The sequence below is a fragment of the Sebastes fasciatus genome, chromosome 10 (assembly GCF_043250625.1).
Source record: "Sebastes fasciatus isolate fSebFas1 chromosome 10, fSebFas1.pri, whole genome shotgun sequence".
Lineage (NCBI taxonomy): Eukaryota > Metazoa > Chordata > Actinopteri > Perciformes > Sebastidae > Sebastes > Sebastes fasciatus.
The window spans coordinates 17,840,555-17,864,959 of NC_133804.1; the positions used below are offsets into that span (position 1 = coordinate 17,840,555).

Consider the following 24,405-nt stretch of genomic DNA (forward strand, 5'->3'; position numbering starts at 1 on the left):
GACAGATTAAAGATGGATGTGAGGAAGAAAGAACAGAGATAATATGCTGGGAAGAGGGAAGAAAACAAAAGCAAAGAGAGAAAGCGCTACATCCTCTCCTGACATGGACATGAAGAACAGGACAGGAAGCAGAGAAAGTGAAACGTCCTGGTTTGAAGCTGATCAAACTGAACTTGGTGAAGAGTTTTGAAAGCACACAGAATGAAAGAGAAATGTTAGTGTGTCCTGTTTCTGTGTTTGTGTCACACCCGAGGTCGTGAAAGAAATGCCAGTGAAACCCTTTAAGATTCATTGTTTATATAAACTCTAATAAAGCAGAACAAAATACATTAATACTATAATACTTTTCCAACAATATAAAACCATTCAAACTGTATACATCCATCTGAAATATTTACACACGCTTACATTCAAAAGGTCACATCTTAAAAATAGATTTATTTCTACCAACACTAGATATCCTTTTTAAAAATGACAAACATGATTCTTTGCTAAATAAAGACATAAAATATTTTAATAGCATTTTTTCTGGCCAAATAGGGTGCTGTGAAAAAGGTGGAAATGTAAACAAAGTTGTGGCCACAAGAGGAAATAGCTTCTCTGATACAAACAGCTACATGTAATATATAACTTAATAAGTGCTCTGCATAACAAAATAAATTTTTCAAACTCTAAAATGAAACCAGGATACATAACGCTACTAAAATGTTTCTGTGTGGCGTTGGAGAGTTCAGGGCCCCTGCTGCGTGTCACAGCCCAGGACCTCCAGACGCAGGGCGATGTCGTTGAACCAACCCCGCGGGTGGATGCGGAGGTAGCGGCCGAACAGAGGACGATCGAAGACGGTGAGAGCTTCATCGTCTGAGTCGCTGTTTCCTGTGAAGATCTGAGGAAGGAGAGAAATAAATAAACAGGAGATGGATAAATATAGTAAACTAACAATGTGTCATTAAAACATGGCTCTTTAATAGGATTCCTTTGGTGGGTTGTCAGCTCCACAGAGTGACTCATCCACCTGTGTGACAGTGAGGAAACTCTGAGATATATTCTGCATCAATGATTAACTGAAGGAGTAAGAGTGAGTGAGTAAAGAACATGTTAGTCATTTTAATGAAGCTGTGGTCAGACAGGAACTGGTGTGTTTTTATTGGTAAACTGGGATTTGAACCTTTTCTCTCTGGGAGCTCTCCTCCAACACGCTGCTCCATGAGTGTCCATCATGACTGACGGTGACGGAGAACTCGGTCACCATCATTTGGGTCAACATTGATCGTGCTCCTTGGGTCACGACCCCCGTGATGCGTCTCACTTTACCCAAGTCCACCTGCAGCCACTCGTGGGGGTTGTTGTTCTGGGGTGGACAGGGCAGAGGAAACACTTTTAGATCTCAGACAGGATTATATACTGTATATATATATATATGTTTTTTTTTAAAGATTATTTTTTGGGTCTTTTATGCCTTTAATGATAGTGACAGTGATAGTTATGAAAGGGGGGGAGAGAGAGAGGGTATGACATGCAGCAAAGGGCCAGAAAGGAAAATATTAATAATAAATAATAATAATAAACTTATTAATAAACTATTCGTATAGCACTTTTCCAAACATAGTTACAAAGTGCTTTACATAAGTTAAAATAGTGCAAACATCAAGATAAAAACAATACAGAATAAAAACATAAAAACATAGGCCAAAATAAAATGTTTAACATAAGACTTAATAAAACAGTGTGTACAAGAAGTCAGCAATAATGAAATTACAACAAGGGATTGCTATAAAAAGCATCCGCACATTAATATCAATCAACAAAGACAAAAAAACTAGAGCTGCAAACACATATACCGGAGCCTGTATTAAAAGGCACAGTGTGTACGATTTGGAGGCATCTAATGGTGTGGTTGCAGATTGCAACCAGCTGAGTACCCCTCCACTCACTCCTCCTTTCCAAGACTGCGGTAACGTGAGCCGCCAAGTGCAAAGCCATGGTAACGCCGTTCGCCTCACTCAGAGTCCATCCTTACCGTAATAACACTACTTTAGGAGCAACGGAACTCAGACGGCGGCTGGCAGTACCACAGTTTTGCACTCTGCAGCTCGAGTGACCACAGTTTCACAAGCTTGTCAGATAGCTAAGGTGGCCTTCAGGTAACGTAAAAACGTGAAAGTCTCTCTCTAGAGCCTCTCAGTGTTTGGTTTGTCCGTTCTGGGCTACTGTAGAAACATGGCGGAGCAACATGGCGGACTCCCTGAATAGGACCCGCTCCCTATGTAGATATAAACGGCTCTTTCTAAGCTAACGGAAACACAACGATTCTTAGTTTCAGGTGATTATACACTTACGAAAACATAGTTATGAACATTATATTCCATTTCTGTGAATAGATCCCCCGAAATGTGACACACTGTTCCTTTAATTTACTTTTTTTCTGTTTCACTGACTTGTTATTCACTGTAAAAAGAAACCAACCACAGCTTCAGTATATTCATTGTCTCCAAATTAGAACTAAATGATATTACGTGCAGAAGGACATGATTATGAAATAATGATCATGAGTGTAATACATTGAATAAAATGAAGAGGATTTTTTAAAACTGAAATAATTAGATACCAGCTTTTGTATGAAGCAGACAAAGCGAAGGAAAAACAAAAACAGATGTAGGGTTGGCCAAAGGGAACGCCACACCACTTCCTCTCCCACATTACGATTAGGAAACTTATAAACTAGGAAAGTGTTTCTGGCAGTGCATCTTTTTTTCCACTGGCATCACCAAAACCAAAAACATCAACCAACTGTTAATGTGGGGACTTTAACCAGCATTCATGAACAACTTTTAGTTTTAACTGATACGCAAAGAGTTGCTTGGCAACAGGAAAAGCCCCAACAAACAAAAATGACTCATACTCAGTGTGACGAGAGACCATTTAAAATCAAACCTCTCACATTTTTATAAACAAGGAACTTTAAATCAAGGTCGTCCCATTTATTCTCTTTCCTGGAACCAGTTTGCAAGACGTTTTCCTGTTCGGACCGATGTTGAGAACAATGAAAAAATGTCTGCAGCTACTGTTAGAAGCTACTGTTTGTCTGTTTAGGCTATTCCAGATAATAGTTGGCCCACAGTGGTGGTTGACCTCTGTCCATAGATCACAAGTGCTACTGTTTGGTGGGTGACCTTTAATAAGAGCTCAACAGTTTGACAGAGGGACTAATCACACTTCTACAGTTCAGTGCTGCAAAGTGTGAAAATTATAAACTGATGAGGATGAAGAGGAGGATGAGGAGGAGGAGGACGAGGAGGAGGAGAGGAACTACAGAACAAATTAATGAAAGGGTAGAGAGAGGAGAGTGGTGCAGATATGAGTCCTAAAACTTGGAAATGAGTTAGCATTTATCATTTTAGCACTTCCGGTTCCCTCGTCTCAAAGTCAATGGCTTTGGTTAAATTAATAGTTTACATGCAGATACAAATACAGATCCCACTGTTCTGATTGCATAAAAAATTAACTTTTTTTACTCATATTTTATGCACTTGTTCTCTAAACTATAACAGTTTTCCTAAAATTAGATAAAAAAATTGCAATATATCGCCTTGCTACAGAATCACAATATATTGAATTGTTATCCCTTTATCACGATACGTATTGTATCGCCAGATTCTTGCCAATAAACATCCTTACTTTTGACCCTACCTGTCCTATCATCGATGCAGACTTGAAAACTTTCAAGTGAGCGAGGCTAGCTGTCAGTCTTCATGCTAAATTAAGATGAACTAAGCATACTGGTTGTAGCTTCATATTTATCGGACAGATATGAGAGTGGTGTCAATCTTCTCATCTAACTCTTGGCAAGAAAGTGATTAAGCGTATTACCTTAAATAGCAAACTATTACTATTTAACCCATGTTATAAATTAAGTGGCATTTTTGCATTTGTGTTCACCTTTGGCCTCCAAGCGTTGGCACTGCCTTCTTGGTGGAGGCGAGCGAGGCCGGGTCTCCAGTTAAGCAGCAGAGATGAATAAAATGAGGAAGCAGTGAAGCTGTTGTCAGGAATCAGCCTCTTCTTGAGCCCGAGAGGGAGAGAGCAGCCTGGCATCACACACAGACACACATAACAGAGTCATTCTCTGCACTTGCATATATTAAAATGAACAATAAATTCTGCTGCTGTTGGTGCAACTCACTGTTGAGATCGCAGCCGAGCAGCTCCAGACGGAGAGCAGGCTTTTGGACAAAGTTTACAGGCTGAATCCTGACGTAGCGAGCCACAAATGGTGTAGAGAAGGGGTTGGTTTTCACACTGGAGCTGTCCATATTGCCATAAAATACCTGAAACAGAGCCACACAAACAGTTTTAGCTCGGACTTGAAACTTGCTTGAGATAGGTAGATTTTACTGAATATATTTGAAAGTGAAACAGCATGATGTCATGGTTATGCAGCTGCTATCAGAGACAACTAGTGGCTCTTGGAACATTTAATACTGCTCAAACTCCTGTGGTCAGCTGCTGAACAGCAACCATTTTTTCAATGCAAATACATTTTCCTAATGTTTGTCTTCCTGGTTACATTTTCTGACAACATAAATGCACAACCAAGAACAGCTTCCAAATTGTAAAGTACCTGCCCGTACCTGCATTACCATGCAGTGACAATTCTTTGACAAAAAATATAAAGGGGGCAAAATGTTAATTTACCAATTACCAGATTAATTTATTACCAGTATCTCTCAAGGCTCTGCAAGTTGATTTGCATAGTGTTCTGAAATGAACTGAAAGCAATGGTTGACTGGTGGTTATAGGTCCATTTTCAGCCAAATGGCAAGCATGCTCTCGTAATTGGTAAAAAACAAAATGCTATGCAACAGCATCTTTTACTTTTCTCTGTGTTTTAATGTCATGTCTGTAGTCTAGTCTTCAGGAGGAGAAGGTTCATCTTCCTCAGAACTCAAGAAATGAGACAAGAAACAGATTGTTGGAGCTGGCTTTTGAAATATTTCACATAAATGGTCTATTTATCTGCTGTTCCATAACTGCTTGTGATCCAGGTTTAGCCTCTGCAATTCTGGGGAACTCATTTCCTGAAGAATCAATCAATCATTTTATTGCTGTCAAATAATATCCCTCACTGTAACAGATATACAGTGTGTGTGTGTGTGTGTGTGTGTGTGTGTGTGTGTGTACCGCAGTAGGGGTTCTGTTTCCTCTGTAAGCGGTCCAGGTCTCCTGGTCCAAGCTGTAGGAGACGTTGAAGATTGTGATGTAGTTGTCCCTCAGCCTCGACCTGACTCCCTGCGTCTGCACGCCGTGCAGCAGGGTGGGCCTCTGGAGGTCAACCTAGTAACACACACATTACAGTTCAGTACACTGTGCTCTGTTTTCTGTTTTACACATGGACATTACAAAGAGAATATTCAATTCAGATCTTGCATTAGGCTGCATAAAGGCTGTATATCTTACCTGTATCCATGACATCCTGTTTCTGCCCATCCAGGCATTGATATAACCGGACTGCTCCAGCCTTGCCAGCCTCGGCTCCCAGTTACCTGGACACACACATGTGTAAACACGGCTAGAATCCAACTCAGCGTGGGTCGTTTCCAGGCTTTCAGATTTAATAAAGCTGCCTGGTGGCCACAAGACTGTGTGTGGGGTGGGGTTTAATTTCAGCGCACTGGGTATTTGTTGTAAGCCCTTCCTCTCTCTGCAAGTATTGAGGGTCTTCTTCTTTTAAATGAAAAACACAGTCTTACCTATGTAATCTGATGCAGTGATCTGGGAATCCTCGATCCTTCCCGATTGCATCCCCAGAGGCAAGACACACTCTGCAAGTCGATAAAAAGTAAAAGAAAATTACAGCTCAATATTGCATTCCTCAAATCCCTTTCTGTGCACTTAATAAATCTGAACAGTACGGAACTATATTACACATTGTCATACCACATTGTCTATTTTGACCAGTGTGCTACCAAGTGAAGCCAATGCTGAAGTGACTTAAACTTGCATTCTTTCTAACAGCCAGCAGGTCCTCTGGTTGCAAAAAGAAGTCTGATTGTATAGAAGTCTATGAGAAAATGAGCCTACTTCTCACTTGATTTATTACATCATTGTAAACATGAGTTTATGGTCTCAATCTCTAGTTTCAAGTCTTCTTCAATACAGCATGATGTTCATTTAGTAAATTATGGTCCCATTTGGAGTCAAATAGACCATAAAGCAGGGTATGCTTTAGGACGTGGCTAACTTGTGATTGACAGTGTTGTCCGGTCTGGGAGTTATCCGTGTTTTCGTCTTTCAACTTTAACACTTTCACAGTGTGTTTTCAATTCATGAAAGTTAACTATAAAGACGGCGACGGCCAAAATGCCGAACTCAAGGCTTCAAAGCGGTAGTCCTGCCTTCCACAAATTTATATTTACATTACTTATTTTATGTAATAACTTGCATTATTTTATGTCTTTGATTTTCATTTTGCTTTTACTTGTGTGATTTTCCTTTTTCTATGTATACATTTTCTAATGACACAGTCATTGTAGAATGGAACCTGAGACCCAAGATTTTCATTGCCAACGTCTGCTTACTGTAATTGATGCGCATATGACGAATAAAGAAACTTGAAACTACATCCACTTCTTATACACAGTCTATGATTTCGACATTTCTGGCGATGACGACACGCGTGACTCTACAGGGTTAACTCAGATATTCGGCTTAGCAATATGGGAAGTCCTCATTAATAAAAACGCCCCATAAATTACACAACAATAAAATACTTTACAGTGTGAAAAATATGGGGAAAAGTGCACTGACAAAGGTGTTGGCATTAAACACAACTGTGAGTAATAACAGTTCCTAGTTTCTTACAGTATACAAGTCCAACTGAACTGGTGTGAACTGGAAGGTTTGACTGAATAGTGGCCCTTGACATAAAAGTCAGGGGAACAACAAAAGCAATGGATTCATCCTGACATTGATACTAGCATGGCTAAAAAAGATCAACTAAAGTAAATCCATTATCAATGCTTTGATTATCTATTATATTACATAATAAAAATTAATAATACATAGATATTTTTCACAGATATGTGACGCAGCATGTACCTACCTGGATTATAGACCAGTAGTTTAGCCCTCATACCGGCCAGCTGGTACTCTCCTATAGTGCACTCCACCAGCCACGTGCCAACTGTGGGGGGTCTCATCTCCACCGTGCCAAACACTCCTGGGTGACATAGAGCAATGCAATACATGATATAAGGTTTTCAGAGTGCAAGTGAGCTAATTACTTAAAACAGAGATAAGAAAAGGGTGTTCTATTTTCTATGATTTATTTTTTTCAGTTGGTAAATATACCGCCAGGATTCATAATATTAGCCCAGATACATGCTCTTACAGCTAGTCTTTTCACAGAACTGTTACTGTAAGACCAGGGGTACCATTTTCCAAGGACCCACTCTTAACTGTACCACAGATTAAACACAATGCTTACTACCATTTGTACTCTTAGATGCCATTGGAAGTATTTGTATTCTAAAACATTTCAACCTAAATACTTCAAACACGTTTCATTGTGATAAACAGAAACACATTTCAGTTTGGATCATGTTAAGATAAGATGAGATAATCCTTTATTAGTCCCACAGTGGGGGGAATTTGCAATGTTATTTACCGTTAATACCACTTATATACCTCTAAACAGAGGGGGATTTTATTCAAATTGCATTTGGACTCAACTTGACAGCATTTATAGCCAGAACATTAGAAAGACTGGCAATCCTCATAAATCCAGACATTTAAACTTACCAGTCTAAAGCTGACTTTCTGTAAGTACTTCCCCTTTAAATATAATAAACGTATTGCTGTGTGTCACAATCATAGAGTTTCTATTGGCCCAAAGCTAACGTTGGTTGGAGTAATGGACACATTATGCTTGTTTTTTTTGGCACAAATGGTCCCAATCTGTAGATATGCACTTTTTAACAACACATCACAATTTTATAAGTTATAGCAAATTATTTTGCGGACCCCCTGACAGAGTGCCACAGACCCCACTTTGAGAATCAATGAATTGGACAGAAAATCGTATTGATACTAAATGCATATTAAGAGTGTGGTTCACATAAATTTGTTTAAACATGCAGACATATCTGTAGAGTAAGATCAGGCAAAACCGGGCTGATGAATAAATGTAGTTTTAGTTCAAAACATGTTTTATATTACGAACTCTGCAGTAGCAATTTACTGCACAGGGTACTGGAAAATATTGGCTCCTTATAAATGAAACTCAACGTTGTGAGGCAAGTGAGGTGTAATGTGTGTGTGTGTGTGTGTGTGTGTGTGTGTGTGTGTGTGTGTGTGTGTGTGTGTGTTTACCAGGGAACAGGTTGTAGACCCCCATACGGTGTTCCTCTTCAGTGTGAACAGTGAAAGGCAAACCGTGGAATTGCACAGCGTGGTACTCTCCGTCACTTCCAACGTTCAGCAGGTGCCACCTGACGAGCCGGTGCTGGGCGACCAACAGACCAGGAAGAGTCTCCGCTACATACCCATTTATTGCTGAGGAAAAACATAGGCATAAGTTTGAGACTATAGTACGCTCATTACATCATGATGGCCAACAATCAATCTCATTCTCTCCACCTGCAAACTTGTTGCTGATGTGGTACCAGGGGTCCTCAGTGTTGGCCTGACAGGGCGGAGCACAGTGGCGCTGCAGGCTCTCCTCCAGGTACCAGCTTTTAGTTTCATCAAAGGTGTGGAAGAGAAGGGCGAACTCCTGGACGTCTCGCTGCGTGTTCTGACGAGTCCGGAGGGTGCCGGACTTACAGATCACCAGTGGACCAATCAGACCCGAATGAAGGTCCCTCTCCTGGAAACAGAAATACTTATTTTCTCTCCTTGACATGCAACTATAGCTCAAGATTATTAGCATTAATTAGAAAAAGATGAGACTTGAATCAATATAAGAAACTTTTTTGTGATTGCCATTTCATTTCCATGCAAGAAAAGACATTTTACAAACTAATACGGATATACAGTGCATGCTGTATATCCATGAAAGATAAATTGTGAGCAGGCTAAATGTGAAGATCTATCCAGACCTTGTCCACAGTGGAGTAGTAAGCCCCAGTCTTGCAGTCAAATTCAGTGTCGGTTGGTCCTTGTTTCCTGGTTACTCTCCAGTTATAGGTCCGCGCCTCCCCAGGAGCCACAGGCTCTCCTGGGACGCCGGGCGGAGCCGAGGATGCCTGGCTTTGGCCCATGCCGGCCCCCTGGCTGCGGTCATAGACTCCCTGAAGGTGAAAGGAGTACGGCCTGGATGCCTTGTTCTTAAAGACCACCTTAAATAAGACAGAGAGGGAACAGATATGTCACCAAGCACCGAAAAAAAGTAAGGAAATTACAGACTGTTTCATTCGACGTTCTTCTATTTTGCTCAGCGACAGCGCCACTCACGGTGAGGAGATCATTGATCTCAGCTCTGATGAAAGGTCCCATGATCCCCAGGTGCTCCTGGGGCTCTCCTCTGCCCACAGGAAGTAGGAAGTCTTTATCGTTGTAGGCTCGAAACACCACCTTCTTATACTCTGGCAGGAACTTCCTCATCCCTCGACGCATCTCTCTAAAAGAGAGGAGTTGAATCAGTACTGCTGCTTTAGACATTGCTGAGAGTTAGATGAGAAGATAAAACTCTTGTGTCTGTGCAATTGTCATTTTTACATTTTTGTCTGTGTATGGATTAAACGGGATACGACATGGTAATAAGTGATCTTTAGAGGTGCTGGTGGGCAGATTTTTGAACTTCGGACAGAGCAGGCTAGCTGTTTCTGCCTGCTTCCAGTCTTTGTGCTAAGCTAAGCTAATCACCTCCATACTTAACGCACAGACATGGGAATGGTTCATCTTTTCATCTCTCTTGGCAAGAGGGCGAGGCAAAAAATAAGCCTCAAAATGTCAAAGAATGCCTTTAAAAAGGTATAATATGCAACAAATAATCCCTCTTAATCATCACTTATGCCCCGCTAGAAGTGTGTGGTGGTGTCTGTATCTACAGAGACTCTGCCCTTGCTGTGTTTAGGACTCTTCTGGGGGTCCCCCCAGCCAATAAGCGGGGTGTGCAGCCTGTTCTCATTCCCAGGTCAAATACTGCCACTTTGTCATGCCTCTCGGCCTCTGATACCGAGGCACACTTCCCCCTTGAGCTCTGTCAGATACAAAGCGGCCGTATTTGACGGATGAGAACGGGTTGCTAGTCATCGCTGTGTGCTTTTATTCACTGGAGTTTTTCCCCTGCTCCTCTCTTTCTCCTCTGCTGTGTGCTGATATCTGTGTGTCAGTTTGACCGTGCACACACACACCGAGCAGAGAGGACAGCCTCCCATCCGGCTGCATTCATTCAAAGTCAGGCAACTTGACACCTTCCCGCATGGTTTTGCAGAGGTATTCGGAGTTAGTCGTCTGTTTATTTGTGCTTTAGACCGTAACCGCCGTGAAACAATCAGAAAAATAATGTTTTATTTCTCTTATTCACTGCTTTGTTCGCACTCACGCCGCTCCCTCTCTTCAGTCATTAGGAGGATATCATTTTGAATGCTGCGTTTACAAACACCAACCGACAAATGTAACATATTATATCTGTACGGTCCTGCGCGGAAACCTGGATGAAATATTATTCCTACCTGGGTTTGATGAGCTGATGAGGTTTTCGGATGCCATAGTTCCAGTTGATCTCCTCTGCTGCAATGTAGTAGTGGCGGTATCTAGTCTCTCCGGAGCGCAGGTCCATGTAATCCGTGTCAAATATATCTGACGTGTTCACCTATAATAAAATGTAGCATTTGCTGCAGGTGAGTGCTTCGATTTGTGACTCTTAGTATCCAACATACTGATATACATTATACTGTATATACTTAATGAATTCAAATAAGACATACACACAGAAAATAGTACCTCTAGGCCGTAGTCGTCATACTCGAGAGCCAGATCGATCCCTGTTGTGTTGTTGCCATCAGCAGTGTAGTTATATTCCAGAACGGCTCTAAGTCGCTCAGGCTCAGACTGAATGTGGTTTAGTGGTATTAAGTTTCGATCCATTTCTTCTGAATTGCTTCGCTCTACAGTTGAGACTAACTCTGTCAGCTGTGGATTGCTGTTCGGTAAGATCTCGTTGCTCTCTTCAAGCTCTCCCTTCGTCTCATTATTCACACTCGACATTTTACTCCTTTCCTCAGCTTTCACCTCGGCACCAGCGTCAGTCCTATTTTCCACATCCTCTCCTCCAATCTCTAACCCAGTGAGTCCATCTTCTGAGGCTCCAGAGCTGATATCTACATCCGTCCAGTTGCCCTCTGCTTGTCTTCTCTGCCTGCCTCGACCTCCCTCTCCTCCAGGCTCAGTCTCATTCTGAGAAACTGTCCACTCCCCGTCTCTCCCTAGTTCCTCCAAGACATCCTGTGGGATTCCTCCGTCTCCATCCAGTGATGTTACTGTTTCACCATTAGTGACATTTTGACTGGAAGTGTTTACCGATTGAGTATTGTTATTAGCGAGGGGTTTCTTGCACAATCGAACCAACGTTGTGCAATTTTCAGGTCTTCTGCTCCTCGGCTGCAGATCAAACTGATCGATATAGTCAGAGATATCGTCTTCAACCCCATCACGATCAACTCGGTCTCCATCCTCGCTTTGACGAACGGTGTAACGGACGCTCATCCCCCGGCTCTTGAGGCTGCCATCGTAAGCACTGATCTCCCACTCACCTGAGAGAAGACAATTAATATGACTCAAGAGCAACACGTCAGCATGTCAGTGCACTCTTATGTCTCAGCCACTGTGCACTGGCTGTGCAATTTGTATTTGATTATGGTGTCTTAGAAATTATTCATATTATGCTTTTTGTTTTTGTAGATTGTTGTAGAAAAATAAATCAAATGGAAGTTTGAAAGCGAAAGCAAGACATTGTAAAATTCTACGCACATTGACCAGTGTTGCCAGATTGGGCTGATTTCTGCCCAGTTGGGCTACTTTAGATTAAGTTGGGATGGGAAACATAGCGTTGGGCAGGTAGATGAAATGTGGACTGCTTTTGTCTCAACATTTGGTGGGGTTTTGCAAATATTGTGAAAACAAAATTATCAAACAAGCTGTCATGTTATGGTCAAAAACACAAATACAAAATTCAGTAAACTTCATTGTGTCCACTCACTCATGTTATATTTGAATATTTGATTGACATAAATTGCATTCAATCATTGTTAAGGATAACGGAGGACCGTTACCTTGATGCCATCATCATCGACATTGACGTGGGAAGTTGTCTATTTGGTTGTCTGTCTGCACTTTTTGTGGGTTGCCATAGCCAAGTTATCTAACATTTTATCTTTGGTTATTTGAAGCAGATGTGAAGCTTTGTATGCTTATTATGTGTTTTCTATTGCACATGTAATGGTTTCAGTTTTACAAGGGTTTCTGGCAAAGTTATGATTTGGGTTGGAAACTGGCAATCTGATCTGGCAACACTGACAGTGACTTGAAAGGTTCTATATAAGGGACTCACTAGATATGCTCTGAATAACGTATAGAGAACCTTTAATTAGTGACAGTTATAATTGCACTTGACAATGTTATTGTGTGAACTGTTGTTGCAAAATGTTTTTCAATGCATCTGACCTGCATTTTCTATGACACAGTCATATTACTTGAAGTAAAATGTTTGGATATTCCTGCCTGATTTGGGAACACTTTCAAATTTGAAGCTAGCACATGCCAGCAACTGCAGTCAAGCCGTGCAAACATATCAGTAGCAGTAGATTTCTGTGCCTGCATCATAAATCACAAAGTAATAAAGTAATGAGTTACTTCAAATTTGGGTTCACCCACCAACATTATCTAACAAATAAGACTTCGGTCTTACCCATCACCTCGGTTTCCATGGGAACGGTCATGCCAGTCATGGGGAAGAGGGTGATGACGGTCTGGTAGAGGCCTTGGTACTGAAAGAGGTTTCCCGTGAAGTAAACAGAGAGGAAGTCACTCTGGGTGCCCACATTGGCCACATGCCAGAAGGCCACGTCGGTTTGAGACAACAAAAATTGACGCCCGGCGAACATGAGGCCGTTTATACCTGGAGGTAAAAGGGAAATCCACAGTTATTAAATTGATGATTTGATTGCTCAATGTATAATGGACTGGTCATACAAACTAGACGTTTATACAAAAAACAACAAAATATTGGACTTGTATTCATCAGGTCGTCAGAAACACAACAAATCAATGCTAATGTTGCTCTGTAACTGCTGGATGTGTAACCAAGCAATTTAAAAGGTGATGATATGCCAATGTTGTGCTCACAACTTGTTTTGCTGCCAACAAAGTGACCAAAAAAAGTTATTGTAGGTTTAAACTAACATCATTTAAGCTCAGAGCACGTCTCTCGTTTTATCTAACATCATTCAGTCCATATTTCACAGCGTTGATTAATCCACTAACAACGGGTTTGAAGATGTATCTCTGAGGTGACCTTACTGTAAATGACATTGGAGTTGTAGAATTCAGGGTCCGTGGTGTTTGAGGAGATTTGGCTGGACTTCTGCATGTTTTCGTTGAAGTACCAACTTCTGTTCTCATCAAACACAGCAAATATCAGGCTCCACTCTTTATCTGGGCCCAACTGCATGCAACGGTAGAGAGAGACACAGGGCATTAAATGACATTAGTGCAGGTGAGAGACAACATGGCAGCTTGCATCTTCTTGCATTTTGAGTGGATTTTTCCAACATTCAACATTGAGTCTATATGTGCTACATCGAGTGCATGTTTATTATTATAGAAACGTTCTTCTCACCAGACGTCCTCTGGTGTCCATGGTGTTGTACTTGCAGATGAGCAGGGTGCCCACCAGTCCGGAGGCCAAGTCCCTCTCTGGGGAGATGGTGCTCTGATACAGCTGTGTCAGACACTGGGGGTCTCCCCCCAATGGTCCATCATCTGTTGTTAGCGACCAAACGTAGCTGAACGTCCCGTTGGGGGGCACTGCCATGGAGCGCAGGTCCTTCTCTGCAGCTGTTTAATTAGATGAGGTTAGATGAAACTTTGATGTTGGGAATTTGGGGAATCACATCGACATAAAATAAAATGAGAATAAGACCACTAAAGACAACACACCAAGCAACAAACATAGTACGCTGAAAACATTATACATTAAATTTTTGTATACTTGTTCAGTGCCCGTTTGGAGCGAGTGCCTGTCCGGAAGGGGCTGATTGATTGGCCCCAGAAGTGCTGCTTGCAGCGATGTCGAGAACGCGGTATGGCTGCTTGTATCGACCAAGTGTGAAGTAGATTGCATGAACGGTTCTCACGATATGCAAAGGGCAGTCATACATACACACACAGACAGACAAAGATTCCTTCCTTTATAGTTAGATGATGCTGCTACAGCGCTACCTATTGGCCAAATGGCACCAAATTTGCCATGGCCACTCATATCTAAACATGTCCACCAAATGTGGTCGCAATAACACAAAGTGTTCAGAAGACATGACATTTTTTGTAATTTAAGCCCCATCCCACAGCATTTGAGCTAACTTTGATGGGCCAGCTGTAGCAAACCTGTATGTAACATCAAAAATCCAACAAAGTAACTTTTTCTGGCTTGGTCCAGAGATGTTTTGTACCAAATTTGGTGACGATTGCTCAAAATTTGTAGGAGGAGTTGCAAAAAATGTGATTTAGACCAAATTCAAAATGGCGGAAAATCAGTCGAGACCCAAATGTGCGTGGCTTATAGTATATATACCATCTGGCCAAATTGGACCACATTTGACACAGCAGTCTCTTGGGTCCTGAGCAATACCCCTGCCAAATGTGAAGTAGATCAGATGAGCGGTTCTCGAGATACGCGAAGGACACACAGACGGACAAAGATTCCTTCCTTTATAGTTAGATTTGCAAGCTTGCACTGCCGATAAAGACATTAACTATTGATTAGTTTAGTGTGTTGGTTTATGTCCTTGCTTAAACTTACCATTTGTGGATCTCTGCAGTGGAGAGATCTTGGTAAGGCCATTGGGGTAAATGTTGAAAGGGCGACTGGCCAGGTTTCTCAGAGTGATCTGGAGATGCAATTCACACCAGTGGGAGATCAATAGAAAGCAATACAAAGAGTGCTACATACTGTAAGTGTGCTTCTGTTTTTCTATGATTGATCATTTCTATTTTTTGTTCCTCAAATTTGATCATGCACAAAAGGCCAATTTGCATATTTTCTGTCCTCACTCACATGAATTTTATCGTTGATTTTTCCTTTCAGGAGTGGACCCAGCAGTGTCTTGGCCGGGTTCTTCTTCTGAGTGAAAGATCCATCTTTGTACTCCACATACACCGCCTTCTTATACTTGTAGCCCAGGTGATGGGGAGCTGCAGGCAAATATCCAGACTGCAACTCACTGATGGGTCAAAGAGAAAAGAAATAATCCATTCAAATCTTTCCCTTTCTGTTATTCTTCTTCCTTCCCATACTCAATCGTTCCTACCTATCTGTGGGTTTGAGATGAGGGGCGTAGTCCCACGTGACCTCTTCAATGGCGATGTAATGCTCCCAGGTTATAGATGGCTGTCCCCTGCTGGCTCTCGCTTGCACTTTTGGTTTCCTAGGCTGAAAGCTGATGGTGTTGAACAAATTCTCGCCGTCGTCACTGTCGTCGTCACTGTCGTCTTCAAAGTACTCTTCACTGCTATCCCTGTAATCCTTATGTTTGACGTTTCGCAGGTCGGGTCCCGGCAAAGGTTCAGGGCATTTCTCCACCGTGAAATAAGCGTTCATACCATCTGGGTAAGCACAATAACAACAAGAGTTATCATTTAAATAGAGGATGTAATGTTAATTTACTTAGGGAAACAGATTGCTCAAAGTCTAGGAGACTTATCGGGCCTCTCTTACCGTGGCGGTGAGCATGTATCTGACAGCTCATAAGGAAGCGGCCGATAGTAGCAGGTCTCATTTCTGCAGTGATGAATGTCATAGGGGTCACCTCCATGGTGACTTTACGATGGCTCATCACCTAAACAATAACAATACAAGTGTTAATTAGTGAGCTTTAGAGGGGCTGGAACTTTGGACAGAGCAAGGCTAGCTGTTCCCCCCGCTTCTAGTCATTAAGCTAAGCTAGGCTAATCACCTCCTGGCTGCCACACCTTACTTAACGTACTGTATAGACATTAGAGACTGGTATCAATCTTCTCATCTAGCTCTCAGAAAAAAGCACATTTTCAAAAATGTCATACTATTCTTTTAAACAACCTACAGACCTTTCAAAAACCTTTTTGAAGTACAGTAGATAAGAAATACAGTTTACTGCTGTTATACTCGTTTACTGAAATTAATCTGCAATTCAGTGTCAATAAAAATCATCTTGAGGTAGCATTTGTTCATTTTTATAATTGAAACATAATCTGATTGTGACCGACGAGTGACACAATAAACGCAGTGTCCATTTATTTCAAATGTGTATTAAAGGGACAGTGTGTAGGATTTGGCGGTATCTAGTAGTGTGGTTGCAGATTGCAACCAACTGAGTACTCCTCCGCTCACTCCTCCCTTTCCAAGACTGCGGTAACGTGAGCCGCCAAGTGCAAAACTGTGGTAACGCCGTTGGCCTCGCTCAGAAGCCATCCTTACCATAATAACACTATTTTATGAGCAACCGAAGTCAGACGGCGGCTGGTGGTACCACGGTTTTGCACTCTGCGGATCATGTTACCTCAGTATCGCAGGCATGTCGGAGAACTATGGTGGCCTTCAGGTAACGTAAAAATGGGAAAGTCTCTCTAGAGCCAGTGTTTGGTTTGTCCGTTTTGGGCTACTGTAGAAACATGGCGGATTCCGTGAAGAGGACCCGCTCCCTACGTAGATATGAAGGGCTCATTCTAAGGTAACGAAAACAGAACAATTTTTAGTTTTCAGGTGACTGATGAAAACATAGTTATGAATATTATATTCTATTTCTACTAATGGATCCCCCGAAATGTTACACACTGGCCCTTTAATTAGCCAGTAAAGTATTTAAGTTAGGAGTTTAAGAAATATCTCCTTTACCCTTTAAATCTGTTTGCTATCACTGTTTTTAATGTGAAAACTTGACTTACCTGCAGAGAGTGGTCCTGAAACTGAATGGAGTGGATTTCTGGAGCTGTGCCCATCCCAATCAGATGCCAGAACACGTGATTACGACCCTGACACATCGTCAAACCTACACAAACAGAGAGAGAGAGAAAATGAGGCCAAACCACATACACTGATACACCGAGCACAGTGTTGGCAACACTTAACAATACAACACGACTTCATGGAACAGGCTCCCTGTCTGCAGCCAGTCTGGTTCATTACCAGGTAACGTAGAGTTGACATATCCATTGATGGTGTGGTATTCCTTTCTGCCGCCGCTCCTCTTGAACTTCTCTCTGCTCCTCCTCTCTCCTACCTCTCCATACCAGCTCTTGGTCTCATCAAACACGGCAAACAGCAGCACAAACGCCGGATTTCTCCTCTGGCCTTCATCTGTGAAGGCACCTGGAAAAGACACACACATCAATCAAACTTTATTTGTATAGCACCTTTCATACAGGTTGGTGCAGTTCATAGCGCTTCACAGATGACTGACAAGCTGAAAAAATAAGTTGACCACGAAAACAAAAGGAAAGACAAACAGAATTCAGCAATTTAACAATTTGACACCAATGCATGTGAGAAAATAAAATGATAACAATGAAATAAAAATATAATTAAAAGCTATAACATTATATATCATAAATAACACTACAACTAAAACTGTGTGAAATAAAAACTAGATTAATAAAATAACAATAGAATAAATTATACAAATTAAATAAAATAAAAAAGTGATAAATAAAATAATAAAATAGAATAAAAGTATACAAATTAAATTCAATAAAATAATTTATTAATAATATTAATTACAAAATAATACAATTATACAACTGAAATACAATAAAATAAGTGATTGATAAAATAATGTCAAAAATGTCTATAAACCATTCTTAATCAACAAACACATAATACATGTGATACAAGATGTTATAATATACTCACAATGCTGCTACTGTGCAATTTAAAAATGACAGGAGCATCAAGCACATCTGTATCTTTATCTTATTATCTAATATTTGTTTTCCTATAAAATCTGACTTTTCTATTGAGTGAGATAAACCCCTGTTCAGTATGTCTCTATCTAGTACATTGCACTAAAGGGATGGTAATGTTGATCTGTTGGTTGATCGGTCTTCCACTTTGGTCCAGACTGAAATATCCCAACAGTTACTGGACGGATATTCATGGTGCCCATAAGATGAATTTCAATGACTTCTGTGATTCCCTCACTTTTCCTTTAGCGCCATCTCACATTTGTAGTTTTGAATGAAATGTCTCAACAACTACTGAATTGATACTACTGCAATTTTCTATTTGTCCAATACTTTGGTTTGTGACACTAATGTGAGAGCTTTAAAGAACAATAAAGACACAGGACATGACGAGACATAATGTAGGTGAAATTAGATGCTGTGTATGTTCCCTTTGCCCCACCACACACTGACTTGTTTTGCAGATGAGCAGGGCACCGATGAGTCCTGAGTTTACATCTCGAACCGTGTCCACCTGGGATGAGTAGGAGTAGGTGAGACACTCGGGGTCACTGGAAGTGGGGCCGTCTTTAGGGCTGATGTCCCACACGTACTCATAGTATCCTCCAGGAGAGACGGCATCATCCTCCTTCTCCTGGCCAGCCGTGGAGTCATCATACCCGGCTCCTGGAAGTAAAAGACGCAGCATGACTCCTCTGTATTGATTCAGCAGGAAAACAGGTGTCAAGGGAATGCATGTCATTTGGCCTAATCTTTATAACAGAGGTCGGCAACTACATCTGTCCAAGGGCCAGAATTTTTCAAAGCAGACACTGTGGGGGCCAGACTTTCAAGAAACCTAATTAGCCTATCATTGTTTAATATTTTATTTTTATTAGCCTATATCAGTGTGAACAGACTCCTAAAACATAGGAAATCCATAATGATACACTTAATTATAAAAAGCCCTGAGACCTCCGTCAAGGAGGCAGTTCTCCGAGAAGTGATGGTTAAAATCTGTTATCATGGAAACGTAATTGCAGAATATAAAGTTTATACTATACTGAAGGACATAAAGATCCTACAGAAGTCCTCTAATGACATTACAGGAAACACAATAAATAAATAAAGTGACATAATGTTTGGGAAAATTATGTTTTGCGAACTTTCACAATAAATCCATACTGTCAGGAATAAAGGTGAAAGTAGGAGCACAATGTACGCTGCTGTAAAAGCACATCCAGAAGACTCATGATAATGTGTAATAATAACTTATATCGAACATGTGCACCTACAGGGATTAACCTTTCCTTCGCTCTTAATATCACACGTTGGTGCTATTAGATCTGCTCGATGATGACGCCTCATTCCTGGACGTGACAGGTGCAGCTTTTCAGATTATGATGAACTCCTTTATAGGAATCTACCCTGAGCTGTTTACAAGAACTGACTGCTTTGGATCTACAGCAGCATTAGGACAGATGCCAATGCCTTCTGTGGAGGGTATTAGTCTTCGAAAGCTTCTCAGATCAGTGATATTTTCTTTTCAGTTGTAATTCAAACACACCTACATGCTGTAAGACTTACAGTTTGGCTCCAACGTGCTGCACAAAATCTGCACACACAAGATAATGATAACCGTCGCTCGCTGTAAATTCTCAAGAATGAGGAGGCAACTCTTAATGAAACCATTAATGATTAGTACCACAGTGTTTGTTTCTGATATGATTCTTAGTAGTAGTTTGACATTTACATCCATGCATTTTCCCTGAATGGCTTTCTCTCTTTTCAGGCTTTAACAAAAAAAAAAAAAAAAGCATGTGATTAATAAGATCAGATTTTCTCCTTAAAGCCGTTAAAGTAGGATTGGACCAGTACGCGTTTTGCCGTTGACTCATCTACACTGTACTTCACATGAAAAAAGATTATGAGTCAAAATGATGAGTCAAAAAATTAACAAGAAGAAGTCTATGCTGCTGACTAATGTTCAGATTGTGAATGAGAGAAAGTAAAGAAAGTTCAAAGGATGACAGCAGCTCCGTCTCTACCTTCAGACTGTTTCCAGTAGGTGATCCCCACGGGGCTCATACTGTAGGACTGAGAGGCCAGGTTCTTGAAGTGGACCACCACCCGGTCACCAGCCCGGGCTACGATCACCGGGCCCTGAATACCTGCAACCAGAGGACACAAGGCTCTTAAAGAAGTCACATATGTGATCATTTAAGACAAAAGATACACGCTCTAAAACAGATCTGATAACCGTTACGTTTTGTTCTTCAAAAGTCAGGAAAACACTATGTGACCAAGTACATTTTAAAGTTAAATCATTGTAATTGGATGGAAATTTGTAATAATACACAGAATGTATTAAAAGTAATTACATAAACTTTATTTAAGTAAATTAGGGAAATGATATGAGCTATAGTTAGATAAATCCTCATCTATTCATCTCACGTTTATTTCGTTTAATTTACATGAAACTTGTTGGGTTTACGTTAGAATTACTTGATTCAACTGGATGGAAATTTTATTGAAATTAGTAAATCTGACAAAATAGACCAAATAATTTCTTTGAGCGTGTATTTGTCCACATCATCAGTCTTCAAATCACTGTCTTGACTGTAAAACTACTCAATTTGACCTTTTACTTTACATTTCAGACCATTATTTTGTTTTATTTATTTCATTAATAAAGCCTATTAACCATTAAAAAATTTGATTGTTTTTGAATGATTGAGAAAATTGAGACCTACCTGTCCATGCTGGCCTCGTCTTGGGGACAGTGTATGTGGAGTCTGTGTACTCCCTGTAAACTGCCTTGACGTATTTTTGAGGAATATCTTTGGATCTACTCCTAAAAATAAATAAATAAATACATTAAAAAAAATAATAAAAACAAAAATACAGGAAAACAAAATACAGATCAAAAAATAAGAAAACAGCCCTCTTAATCAGCCTTTTACACCTCAATTAATTGTTAATTTGCCAGTTTCTAATAAATTACCGTAAAAAACATGAGCTAGCTGGAAGCAAACTATAGGTCTAATTGTATTAATAATTCAGGTAATTCAGGTCTGCAAATGTCATGGTAATTAGGTGATAATTAGCAAGTTACCTCTTTGAAATTTCTTTGGAATTACTGCCAAATTACCCCTCAAAATGTATAAAAAATTAAACATTATTTAATAATCATATGATAAAATAGCATAAGGAAAACCAAAACTAATAGAAGACACTTCTGATCAGACACAAATCTCACCATTGTGTGACTTATTGTCTACACAAATGTAACCTGGTAGCTAATGTAATGATTCAGGAAGTTTTTTTTAAAGAAATTTCAAATAAGTTATTTTCTAATTATTATCTATTTATAAGCAGACATGGAAATAAAGCATATCAATTAACTTTGTATTCTTTTCCTAGAAATGTATTAAATAAATGACCAGCTATTGGGAAATAGCTGAATATAATTATTAAATAATAAGATAAGATAATATAAGATAAGATGAACCTTTATTAATCCCCGGAGGGAAATTCAGGTGTCAAAGCAGCAACATCAGCTAACAGAGTGAAACACAGGAGAGGTAAAGGTATACAAAAATTATAAAAACAATAATAGAGATATAAAAGATACAGAGTGAATGGGTGAACATAGTGTGTACACTCCATCAATAAATGAATAAATGTAGTATGTGCAATAAATTAATGTAATATGTACATATGTGCAGCCTATAAAGTTGTATATAGGATGTATAATGTTTATAATAAAGCAATTTTCGATAAATTTGAGGTAAATATTGGGGTAATTTGGCAGTAATTCCAAAAGAAATTTCAAATAAGTTATTTGCTAATTATTATCTATTTATAAGCAGACATGGAAATAAAGCATATCAATTAACTTTGTATTCTTTTCCTGGAACATGTATTAAATCAATGACCAGCTTTTGGGAAATAGCTGAATATAGTTATTAAAAAATGTTTATAATAGTCATTTTCTATACATTTTGAGGTAAATATTGGGGTAATTTGGCAGTAATTCCAAAAGAAATTTCAAATAAGTTATTTGCTAATAATGATCTTATATTAAGTGTTTTTGTTCCATTCAACAAAACCAGCCTTTTGGAATCTGGCTGAGGTCTAAAAGTGACATATCAATGGTTGCTTAAATCAAACAAAGAAATACTCACCTTTGGTCGGTCGCTGGCTCAACAGCGTCCAGGTAGTAGACGTAGTCCCAGCCGATCTCTACAGCTGCTATGTAATACTCTCTGACAGCAGCGGCGGACTGCCGCGGTTCTTCTGTGGCCGAAGAGCAGAGCAGCAGCGGCGGCAGCAGCAGCAGCAGGAGGGTCGCTGCTCTCATGGAGGTCATCTTCTTCTCCAGCGGCGTGCAGGGTCAAACTCTGCTGCTCCTCCTGCAGGCTGACACATTTAAAGGGAGGAGGTGAGGGGGTGGAAGTGGAGAGAGAGAGAGAGCGAGAGAGGACAAGTAGCACGAGGGGGCGTGTGATTGTTAGAGACTAAGCATGCTCTGCTATTATAGGCTTTATTGTCCTGAGGGAGACATTATTCTTGGATATACTGCTGCACAATGCACTCATAATACAATACAAACACCAAACAAGCACAAATAACCTTAAAGGTCCCATATCGTGCTCATTTTCAGGTTCATACTTGTATTTTGTGTTTCTAATAGAACATGTTTACATGCTGTAATGTAAAAAAAACAACTTTATTTTCCTCATACTGTCTGCCTATATATACCAGTATTTACCCTCTGTCTGAAACGCTCCGTTTTAGTGTATTTCAACAGAATTGCAATGGAATTGCGTTGCTAGGCATCAGTTTGGGTCCATGTTTACTTCCTGTCAGCTGATGTTATTTACATACACTGCAACAGGAAATAAACTGGGAAACATTTAGAATGTTTACATTTAAAACCATGTAACGGTCTAAATATTGTATATTTGTGACCTCACAAATGGACGGAAATCCTAACGGCTTGTTTCAAACGCATAATTTCTGAATACGGGCTATGGGTATTTCTCCGTATATCGAGCGTTTTGATAGTTTAACAGTATTTATATAGCACTTAAACCTTTATAATGTAAAAGACCTGAAAATCTCACTTTTTACAATATGGGACCTTTAAATTATACCATATCCTCCTGGGAACCGGGTTAAAAAGTGTGTCTTCCAATTACATTTTTTTGTGATTTCCTTCCTATTTAGGGTTAAAAGAAAATCTTAACAATTTAGGCTTGTTAAACTTTATTTTTATTGTCCACTGTAGTGGACTACAGGACTATTTCAATGTGAAAAGACTAAAAAAATTACAGATTATGGCTGTAGAGTGATATTAAACCAAGAATACATTCAAATTGATTGAAAAATAAAAAACACACATGCCACATCACTGGAAAGCCTAGGATGTCCTCTTTACAATACACCAGGGGTTGATAGAGTAGGTCAAAAGAGTAAGAGGATATGCATGTGGACAAAATGTCCACTACTGAGGACACATGTCAATGGGCTGGGTCTCAGGAGGATATACTGTATAATATACATATAAAACAGTTTACCACTTTTTAATGAGTGCTTCTTATGTTAACACATTTTGGGTTGCCAGGTTGTGAAAAGTTCCTTTGTGTGGTGTTTATGCTGCTCCAGCATAATAACACTGCCTTGATCAAACTCTATTCATTTACAACTTCTTAACATTTATAACGCAGCATTATTTAAAAACAAGACACCAGTCAAAGGACTGTTGTTGTTGTTAATGGCTTAATATGACTCATTAATCAACCATTAATAAAGCTATTATATGAACCTTTTTATAAAGCATGGCTTATTTGAAAGCCGTAGCCTGTGGTAGTCAAACATGCTGCCATCTGCTTTGTGGAAAATGATGCAATAAATTGTACGATTTTGGTCCAAACTGTGACCACGATTTAAAAGGACACATTTCCAGAGCTTTTAGCTGATTGTGTGGTGCACTACATAACTGTAATACAATATTAATAACCCACATCTCACATTGAAATACAATTTCGTGCCCTAACTGAGACCCTAGGCAATCGTTTCTAGAGAAACATGATCAGGTGAAGTGATGGGAGGATTTCTCTCCAAGTGTGGATTTCAGAGAAACACGGTTTCATTATGAGACTTCACTGTCACCTTGTGGCAAATAAGAGGTACTGCATTTTGCATCAGACCGATGAAGAGCACAGCGTTATTTAACCCTGAAAATTAAGAGACAGAGAACAGTAA

At 40.0% G+C, this 24,405-nt stretch overlaps 1 protein-coding gene across 1 annotated transcript; it reads right to left on the bottom strand.

Annotated features, from left to right (window-relative positions):
- Window positions 1-280: 280 nt before the first annotated feature.
- f8 (coagulation factor VIII, procoagulant component) lies at window positions 281-22,560 on the bottom strand. Its single transcript, XM_074648685.1, has 27 exons — window positions 22,323-22,560; window positions 20,889-20,989; window positions 20,184-20,306; window positions 18,610-18,822; window positions 17,384-17,566; window positions 17,143-17,246; window positions 15,938-16,058; window positions 15,531-15,825; window positions 15,278-15,443; window positions 15,023-15,110; window positions 13,841-14,058; window positions 13,522-13,666; window positions 12,911-13,120; window positions 10,948-11,756; window positions 10,677-10,816; window positions 9,454-9,619; window positions 9,099-9,338; window positions 8,638-8,866; window positions 8,371-8,553; window positions 7,103-7,219; window positions 5,751-5,822; window positions 5,458-5,543; window positions 5,182-5,334; window positions 4,184-4,328; window positions 3,940-4,088; window positions 1,169-1,351; window positions 281-886 (listed from the first exon to the last, which is right to left on the bottom strand). Exons 1-27 carry the CDS (start codon window positions 22,505-22,507, stop codon window positions 731-733), a joined length of 4,980 nt encoding a protein of 1,659 aa, XP_074504786.1. The 5' UTR covers window positions 22,508-22,560; the 3' UTR covers window positions 281-730.
- Window positions 22,561-24,405: the final 1,845 nt, after the last annotated feature.

Bases quoted from the DNA above. Each gene is read 5' to 3' on its own strand.
- f8 (XM_074648685.1), bottom strand. From the start codon at position 22,507: ATGACCTCCATGAGAGCAGCGACCCTCCTGCTGCTGCTGCTGCCGCCG. The intron at 18,823-20,183 runs GTAGAGACGGAG...TTTTACTTCCAG, and splicing joins CTACTGGAAACAGTCTGAAG to GAGCCGGGTATGATGACTCC. The intron at 17,247-17,383 runs GTAATGAACCAG...CTGTTTGTGTAG, and splicing joins TGTCAACTCTACGTTACCTG to GTTTGACGATGTGTCAGGGT.